This window comes from Pieris rapae, chromosome 6 (genome assembly GCF_905147795.1).
Source record: "Pieris rapae chromosome 6, ilPieRapa1.1, whole genome shotgun sequence".
Classification (NCBI taxonomy): domain Eukaryota; kingdom Metazoa; phylum Arthropoda; class Insecta; order Lepidoptera; family Pieridae; genus Pieris; species Pieris rapae.
In genome coordinates this window covers 12501-21788 of record NC_059514.1, presented here as the reverse complement: position 1 = coordinate 21788, position 9288 = coordinate 12501, and the positions used below count along the sequence as shown (strand labels likewise).

The 9288-nt window shown below is 45.5% G+C and overlaps 1 protein-coding gene across 1 annotated transcript; it reads right to left on the bottom strand.

Annotated features, from left to right (window-relative positions):
• Nucleotides 1-1441: 1441 nt before the first annotated feature.
• LOC123689264 lies at nt 1442-3457 on the bottom strand. Its single transcript, XM_045628548.1, has one exon. The coding sequence runs from the start codon at nt 3455-3457 to the stop codon at nt 1442-1444; it is 2016 nt and encodes a 671-aa protein (XP_045484504.1).
• Nucleotides 3458-9288: the final 5831 nt, after the last annotated feature.

Genomic DNA, 9288 nt, shown 5'->3' with positions numbered 1-9288 from the left:
TTCGAGGCAAAAAACCTATTTTTAAGATTTTTCTAAGGCGGAGCGGCACGCTTTCTGACCGTTCAGGCCCGCGGTTCGACTGCGACTGTTAGGTTAGGTTAGGTTAGGTTAGGTTAGGTTAGGTTAGGTTAGGTTAGGTTAGGTTAGGTTAGGTTAGGTTAGGTTAGGTTAGGTTAGGTTAGGTTAGGTTAGGTTAGGTTAGGTTAGGTTAGGTTAGGTTAGGTTAGGTTAGGTTAGGTTAGGTTAGGTTAGGTTAGGTTAGGTTAGGTTAGGTTAGGTTAGGTTAGGTTAGGTTAGGTTAGGTTAGGTTAGGTTAGGTTAGGTTAGGTTAGGTTAGGTTAGGTTAGGTTAGGTTAGGTTAGGTTAGGTTAGGTTAGGTTAGGTTAGGTTAGGTTAGGTTAGGTTAGGTTAGGTTAGGTTAGGTTAGGTTAGGTTAGGTTAGGTTAGGTTAGGTTAGGTTAGGTTAGGTTAGGTTAGGTTAGGTTAGGTTAGGTTAGGTTAGGTTAGGTTAGGTTAGGTTAGGTTAGGTTAGGTTAGGTTAGGTTAGGTTAGGTTAGGTTAGGTTAGGTTAGGTTAGGTTAGGTTAGGTTAGGTTAGGTTAGGTTAGGTTAGGTTAGGTTAGGTTAGGTTAGGTTAGGTTAGGTTAGGTTAGGTTAGGTTAGGTTAGGTTAGGTTAGGTTAGGTTAGGTTAGGTTAGGTTAGGTTAGGTTAGGTTAGGTTAGGTTAGGTTAGGTTAGGTTAGGTTAGGTTAGGTTAGGTTAGGTTAGGTTAGGTTAGGTTAGGTTAGGTTAGGTTAGGTTAGGTTAGGTTAGGTTAGGTTAGGTTAGGTTAGGTTAGGTTAGGTTAGGTTAGGTTAGGTTAGGTTAGGTTAGGTTAGGTTAGGTTAGGTTAGGTTAGGTTAGGTTAGGTTAGGTTAGGTTAGGTTAGGTTAGGTTAGGTTAGGTTAGGTTAGGTTAGGTTAGGTTAGGTTAGGTTAGGTTAGGTTAGGTTAGGTTAGGTTAGGTTAGGTTAGGTTAGGTTAGGTTAGGTTAGGTTAGGTTAGGTTAGGTTAGGTTAGGTTAGGTTAGGTTAGGTTAGGTTAGGTTAGGTTAGGTTAGGTTAGGTTAGGTTAGGTTAGGTTAGGTTTTTTTTTTTTTTTTTTTTTTTTTTTTTTTTTTTTTTTTTTTTAAAGCACCTAATAGGCCTACCTTCCCCGGCTACTTTATCGCCGGGGGCGTTGTCTAAGCTACCCATCCGTCCTTTCTCACATTCATCCTCTAAATAATTGAAAACACAGCTTTAATTTTTATTAGGTTTTGTACAAATAATTTCAATTTCAACTTTCTTAAAATATTACTTTACAATATTCCAACTTATCTAATTTTCTTTCCATATCTATCCTGAGACGTGGCCCGCGAGGCGGGCAGCTTTCACTTATCCGTGAGTATCCTTATGATACCCATTAGCAAGTGGGCGCCGGCCGCCTCGCGGTCCCCGCCCCTCCCTTACTTCCATTAAATTTGGCGGTTCTCTTTATTATTTTTATGCAAAATTCCTCCAGGTGCGATCTGTAACAGGCTAGCATGTCGGGCAGTCCTTCAAGACTGACCACCATGCCTGTCATCTGTTCCAGGTCGCATCTGGAGGAGGCAAAAATGGGGCACTCTATAAGTAAATGCGGGATGGTTTGTTCCACCCCGCTATCGCACTCGCATTCTGGTGTTTCTTTTAATTTGAAGCGGCACAGGTACTCGGCAAAAGGCCCGTGGCCTGTGAGTATCTGTGCCATTTCAGGGCTAAATCTCGCTTCTTTCAGTTGTTTATGAGCGCTCGCAACATTTTTCAGAAAAATCTTTGTTATTCCGCCCGTAGTCCCTTCTCTGTATCGTTTGTCCCATTCTTCTATCGTTTTCCGTCTTACTTCTTTCCTTATGTACGACAGCGGGTACTCTACGTGGACTGCTTTGACCTTAGAGGTCTCCGCAGCGGCCCTCGCGAGTTCGTCCGCCCTCTCGTTCCCCTCCGTGCCGACGTGCGCTTTCACCCAGTGGAGTCTTATGTTTTGGCCCTTTTTTCGGCTCTCCACCAGGTGGCTGCGGATCTCGACTACTCGGGGGTTCCGAGAGCGTCCGCCCGCGATGGCCTCGAGCGAGGACCTCGAGTCGCTGCAGATGTTCACGTCAGCACCCGCTGCCGTCGCCTCCCTAACTGCACCGACGAGAGCCGCTAGCTCTGCTTGATACACGGTGCAGTAAGGGGCCATCTTTATCTTCTTCCATTTTCGTTCTCTGCCTCCCTCCCATTTCGTCCAAGCCGCTCCGACTCCCTTCTCTGTTTTGCTCCCGTCTGTGTATATGGCCGTTATGTTTTCATTTTGTATTTGGCCAGGGTCAGTTGTGATGGCGAAGCTTATATCTGGTCTTTCCGCAGGATGGGGTTGTTCTATAGCAGGTACGGCACGCTCAATCCGGTCTCCTTCGCGTATAAACGGGGATGACCCCCTTCTGGCCTCAAACATCGCGGCGGCTTCTTCCACCCTGAGGTCGAGGGGCAGTATCCCCGCCAATAGCGTCGCGGAATTTAGCGATGCCGTCCTGTACGTTTTTGCGATCTTCTGTCCGAAGGCCCGTTGCACCGTCTCCAGTTTTTTCTTTGTGCACATTTTCTTTACTGTCGGTGCCCAGGCTGCCGACGCGTATGTTACCGTCGGCTCAATGACGGCTTGGTACACCTGGAGTACCATGTCTCCCGTCATTCCCCATTCCAGCTTCGCCATTCTAGATACTTTTTTATATATTTCTGCCGCTTTTCTGGTGACATTATGCACATGCTTGTTGAACGTGAGCCCTCCGTCTATTGTCAGTCCCAGCAGTTTTATTTCTTTCTCTATGGCTATGTCTTGTCCGTTCATCCTTATTATTGGGGTATCGAACTTCAATCTTCGCGTCAGGACCATTGCCTTGGTTTTTTGTGGCGCGAAGTTGAGCTTGTTCTCGATACCCCACTTCCTCACGTACTCGAGGGCTACGTTTGCTCGTTGCGCGATCGAGTGCGTGTCTGTTCCACTGAACAGCAGCACCACGTCGTCTGCGAATGCCTGTGCATAAGTCCCGTCCTCTTCCAGTTCGACCAGTAGTGGGTCGAGCAGGATGTTCCAGAAGGTGGGGCCGCTAATCGAGCCCTGAATGCATCCCTTTTCAGGTCGCCTCACATGCTCTCTGTTTGCGTAGCGTACCACCACCTTCCTGCCTTTAAAGTAGTCCTCCACTACTAGTCTCAATTGCTTGGGACAGTCTTTCTTTGATAGTTGGTACTTGATAGCTGGCCACCATGCGTTGTCGAAAGCCCCCTCGATATCTAGCGACACCATCAACACTATCTCTTTGTTTTCTATGTGGCTTCTCGCTTTCGTCAGGATATCGTAAAGGGCATCCTCCGTGCTCTTTCCTGGCATAAATCCATACTGCCTCCTGCTCATCTTGGGGAGTAGGCTGTGTCTAATTCTGTTTATCATTACCTTCTCTAGTATCTTCCCCATGACTGGCAACAGGCCTATAGGACGGTAGGATTTGGCGGCCGTATAGTCCTCCTTCCCTGGCTTCCTCAGTACCACTATCGTGCATTCCTTCCATAGATCAGGGAAGCATCCCACTTCGAGGCATTTATTAAAGATGGCAAGGGGAACCTCCGGATTCGCCGTGATAGCTGCGCAGCAGATATCCGCAGTGAGTCCGTCGGCACCCGGGGCCTTCCTCGGGTTGAAGCTTCGAGCAGTGCTGATGAGCTCCGCCATTGTGATTGGCACTTCATCAGCGCTGCTTCCCCGTAGGCTGCTAGTCATTTCCTCAACCGTTTTCCTTATTCTTTGGTGGGGTTAGGTTAGGTTAGGTTAGGTTAGGTTAGGTTAGGTTAGGTTAGGTTAGGTTAGGTTAGGTTAGGTTAGGTTAGGTTAGGTTAGGTTAGGTTAGGTTAGGTTAGGTTAGGTTAGGTTAGGTTAGGTTAGGTTAGGTTAGGTTAGGTTAGGTTAGGTTAGGGTTAGGTTAGGTTAGGTTAGGTTAGGTTAGGTTAGGTTAGGTTAGGTTAGGTTAGGTTAGGTTAGGTTAGGTTAGGTTAGGTTAGGTTAGGTTAGGTTAGGTTAGGTTAGGTTAGGTTAGGTTAGGTTAGGTTAGGTTAGGTTAGGTTAGGTTAGGTTAGGTTAGGTTAGGTTAGGTTAGGTTAGGTTAGGTTAGGTTAGGTTAGGTTAGGTTAGGTTAGGTTAGGTTAGGTTAGGTTAGGTTAGGTTAGGTTAGGTTAGGTTAGGTTAGGTTAGGTTAGGTTAGGTTAGGTTAGGTTAGGTTAGGTTAGGTTAGGTTAGGTTAGGTTAGGTTAGGTTAGGTTAGGTTAGGTTAGGTTAGGTTAGGTTAGGTTAGGTTAGGTTTTTTTTTTTTTTTTTTTTTTTTTTGTTTGTTCGCAATTATTATTTTTTGATTATGTATGTTTTTTTAAAACTATTACAAAAGTTATTCACGAGAGGGTGGAGATGCAAGGAAGAAGTGGCTATTTGATACCTTCTTTTTCCTTACACCTTTACAATTTTTGTCACATAGACGAAACAAAAAGTTATACAAAACAAATTAGTTATGACTTGCTATGAGTGAATAATTATACAAAGTAAGTGTGTTTGAGTTTGTTTAGCAAAAAATTGGCGTCCAATGTGACGTGGAGTCTCGGTGTTAAAATAAATAAATAAAATGATTTTACGCTTAGTTAACGGTTATATAATACTAAGTTTTTATTAGGTTTCTATTACTTCTTTTACCGTAATAGTGTTAAGTTTACAATTGATTCAATATTTTAAACAGGAAAAGAAGAAAAAATATCTGTTATATTAAATTTATACACTGCAAGTAATTTTAATTTTAATATGGCTTTAAACATTGCAACAAGTAGCTAGATATACAAAAAAATAAATAAAAAATAAACAATAGGTCGTGTGAATTTATACAATTCTATAGGCTTTTAATTTTAATTGTTGAACTTTTTAAGGCAGTTTACGATATAGGTCATAAGGCTAATGAGTGATTTTAGTTCTGTGGGGTGCGGAATCAGTTCTCTTAGGGAGAAGGGATTGGTATTTGTCAAATTATGTGTTGTAAATTTTTGTGTGTGGTTATGTCTTTCAGTTATAAACCTAGGGCACTCTTCGAGCAAGTGTTTCAGTGTCTGTGTTGTGTGGTTGTCGCATGGGCATGTGTCGTTGTCTGTGATTTTGAATCGGCTCAGGTAGCTTTTGGCGTAAGAGTGTCCTGTGAGGAATTGTGTGAGTTGAAAAGAAATGGGTACGGTCGAAAAAAATGATTTTATATCTTCTAAGTTCGGGAATATGTTAACCGTAAAGCGGCCTGTGCTGTCTCCTACGTATCTGTTATTGTTTATGACTTTGGTCGCGCTTTTAATTGTTGTTTTTATGTAGGAAAGGGGACATGCTATGTGGGATGGGGAGCAGTGCTGGTTCGCGGCTTTAGAGGCGGCTACGTCCGCGGCTTCGTTGCCAGGGATCCCGGAGTGTCCTTTCACCCATTGAAATAAGATCTCGGGGTTTTCGTGTGTGTGTTTTATCTTGTGAATCGTTTTGTGTATTTGTGCTACAAGCGGGTGTGTGTTAGACGATTGTTTGAGTGCGGCAAGTGATGACTGTGAGTCGGTGTGAATGTGCGAGTGTGTTATTTTATTTTTATGGATGTGTTCTACTGCTTTTAAGATTGCAAACAGTTCGGCCTGGAAGACCGAGCTGGTGCTGTGTAGTTTGAATAATTTTGTGAGCGTAGGTGAGTGAGCGGAGGGCGGGAAGACAACGAATGCCGCGCCGACAGAGCCGTCGCTTTGTTTGCTGCCGTCCGTGTATATGTGCGTGTGTGAGCTTTTATTGGTGGTGATGTCTGCAACGTGTGTGTCAATCGGTGTCCTATGAGCAGGGTGAAGGAGCTCCTTAAAAGGTACCGGTTTTTCGATCGGGATGTCGGAGGGGATCCTATCGCTAGTTCTATTTATTCGTGTTTGTTCTAGCTCAGCGGTCTCTAGGACCTTGAGGTCTAGCGGGGTGATTTGGGCTAGAGCCGTGGCCGCGCAGGTGGATATTGTGCGAAATCCTCTAATTATTTTTATGGCAAATAGCCTTTGTGTGCTGTTGAGACGTTTTCTTACATATTTCTTTGAGGCGATGTGGCCCCAGATACCCGAGGCGTACGTTATGATGGGTTCGATGACCATTTGGTATATGAGTCTAATGTTGTCGGGGTGCGGACCCCACGTTGGTCTGGTGTACGTTATAATCTTATGGAATATTTTTATTGCCTTTTCTAGAATGTAATTGAGGTGTTCGTTGAAGTTAAGTTTGCTATCTATGATTAGGCCTAAGTATTTGATAGTGTTGCTGAATTTGAGTGGCACGCCATCAAAAACGATTCGACTGAGAGTCGCGGGTTTGGTGAACGCGATACATTGTGTCTTGTCTGGACCGAAATGGAGCTTGACGCTGTGTCCCCATAGTCGAATCGTTTCCAAGGCCGAGTTTGTGATCTGTTCGAGTGTATTAGTGTCCTTGGCCGTGCTTATAAGCAGGACGTCGTCTGCGTATGCCTGAAGGGAGCAGCCTTCTGGAATGGGTGTGTCGAGTAGGTTGTTGAGAATGATGTTCCAGAGGATAGGCCCGCAAGCTGATCCTTGGACACATCCTTTCTCGGTGTGTTTTGTGACGGTGGTGTTGCCGAGTCGTAGTGACACTTTTCTATCTTGGAGGTAACTTTTTATAATTTTAAAAATATTTACGGGACAGCCAATGCGTCGGAGCCCGTCGTAGACGGCGGGCCACCACGCATTGTCGAAAGCTGCTTTGATATCGAGGGAGACGGCTATTGCTAGCTGGCCCTCGGTCTTGGCTGATGTGACTGTACCTATGGCTTGTTGTATAGCCTGTACGGTGCTTGTCTGCTCCGTGAAGCCGAATTGATTCGGGTTCAGTAGTTTAAGGTTGTGTGCGTTGAAAGTTAATCTTTTAGTAAATAATTTCTCAAGTGTTTTGCCGAAGACGGGTATGAGACCGATAGGTCGGTAGGAGCTTAGCTCTTCGAGCTTTGTTTTTCCCGGCTTGGGAATGATTTTAACTACCGCCTCTTTCCAAATGGAAGGGAAGTGTGAAATGGTCAAGCAGCAATTAAATAAGTTGGTGATGAATTCCGGAAACAGACGAGCGAACACGGCGCAAATGTCACTGGTAAGGTGGTCATGACCCGGTGCTTTATTATGACCGATCGAGCCGATGGCGTCGAATATCTCGGTGGTGGTAAAGGGGGGTTCGTTCTCCGTGTTAGGGAGAACATTGGCGGCCCCCCTGATGTCGCGGTGTTCGCTCGAGTCGGAATCGTCACCGGGGTAAAAGTGGTTTATTAGTGCTTCGGCAGTCTCCTGCTCGGTGTTCGTGTATGTGTTGTTGATCTTAAGTGTACCCGGGTGTATGTTTATCGCTTTGTCTTTTAAAAGTTTGTTTGTAATGGACCATGCGTCGTCCTTGCCCTGAGCCTCGCAGAAAGCCCGAAAGCTGTCTGTCGAGGCCCGGCGCATCTCTGACGCATATTGATCTTTTGTTTCCCTGTATTGTTCGATTAGGTCGGGTGAGGGTGTGTTATGAGATCGTGTTGTGCGATGCAGCGTCCGATGTAATTGGATGCATTTTGTTTTGAGGTGCTCCAGGCGGTCATTCCAGAAGGGGGCTTTGCTTTTTTGTTTACCGGTTTTTAATGGAAATGACATTTTACAAGCTTCATTGATAATGAGCGTCGTGCGTTCTACGATTGAGTCGAGTTCGGTGGGTGATATGTCGAGGAAGTTAGTGTCCAGAATTTTACTATTGACAAATTTGGAGAGCAGATTTTCCTTGAACGAGTGCCAGTTCGCGTTTTTTGTGCGGTATAAAAAGGTGCTTTGGTTGGGTGTCGCGGTTGGCGGATTTTGCAGACTAATTTGGAATGTGATTACGTTGTGTTGAGTGGATGGGAATAGGTGAGGCCTGACTTCCCAGTGTCTTATTTTGTTGGTGAGCGGTGTGGTGCTAAAGGTTAGGTCGATAATGGAAGAGCGAGGGCGGCCGTGTGTGATTGTTTCGAAAGTGGGTGTATTTCCCACATTGCACAGGTGCAAGTCCGAGGAGCTCATGAGGTCGACCAGATCGTGACCCCGTCTATTGCTACGGGGGTAGCGACCTCCGCCCCAGAGTGAATGCCATGCGTTGAAGTCACCGCATACTACGATAGACGCGTGAGGGTGTTGAGTGATGAAGTGTTCTAGTGTGTTGAGAGTGTCATTATTGTCTGTTTCTGGCTCTATGTATACAGAAGCCACGTATAGTGTGGAGGTATGGGTGGGTATGGAGATGATTACCAGGTTGCCGGTAGAGTGTTGTGTGAGTAGCATTGCGTTGATGTGCGGACGTGTAACTATACAGGCTTTCGTATTTCCTCCCCGATTGGTTTGGAATGTGCGTAGGCCTGGTATGTGCGGTGAGTGAGTGTTGTTACCTAGATATGGCTCGGAGATGACTGCTATGTCAGTGTTATTGTTATTGAAGTGTAATTTGAGTTCGTGAAATGCATTGCGAGACCTATCAAGGTTCGCCTGTATGATATTAAGATGAGCGTGCATGTTTAGTTGTAGTTGATTTTGGCCTCGACGCGGGCACGCATGGACTTCACCTTGGGGCAGTTTTCGCCGTCAGCGCGATGACCGACATCGGTCTGGGTCTTGAATTGGTGATTGTGTTCGGTACAGTTAATGCAGCAAGGCTTCTCTGAGGCCGCCTTGCTACATTCACCCGTTGAGTGTGTCTTTGCGCACTTAGCGCAGGTGGGGACGGTGGCTGGACAACGGTTTTTGGTGTGCCCAAAACCTTGGCAGTTTCTGCACTGAAGGAACGGTGAGAAATTCTCACAATGGACCCTCTGATAAGAGACTGCGACCCTTTCGAGCTCCAGGAACTTGCGCCAGGCTGTCGGTGAAGTGTTTATAACCGCGTTGTACAGGTTTTCGTTCCTGTTATTTCTTTTGAATTTTACCTCGAATTTTTCGTCTTTCAGAGATGGATTTTGGTCTTTTATTATGTTGATTAGGTCCTCAGGGGGAGTGTTTTTGTTGATACCTTTAATATGTATCATGGGATTGAGACGGCGCTCCTCTTCCGCATTGAGCGAGCCCGTCTTTTTTAGATGCGTGAGCGCGTGTTGCCGGTTTTCGTTGTTGCTAAAAGTGATCTTTAGTTTGCCCTTTGACAGGGGAGAT

Bases quoted from the DNA above. Each gene is read 5' to 3' on its own strand.
- LOC123689264 (XM_045628548.1), bottom strand. From the start codon at position 3,457: ATGAGCAGGAGGCAGTATGGATTTATGCCAGGAAAGAGCACGGAGGAT.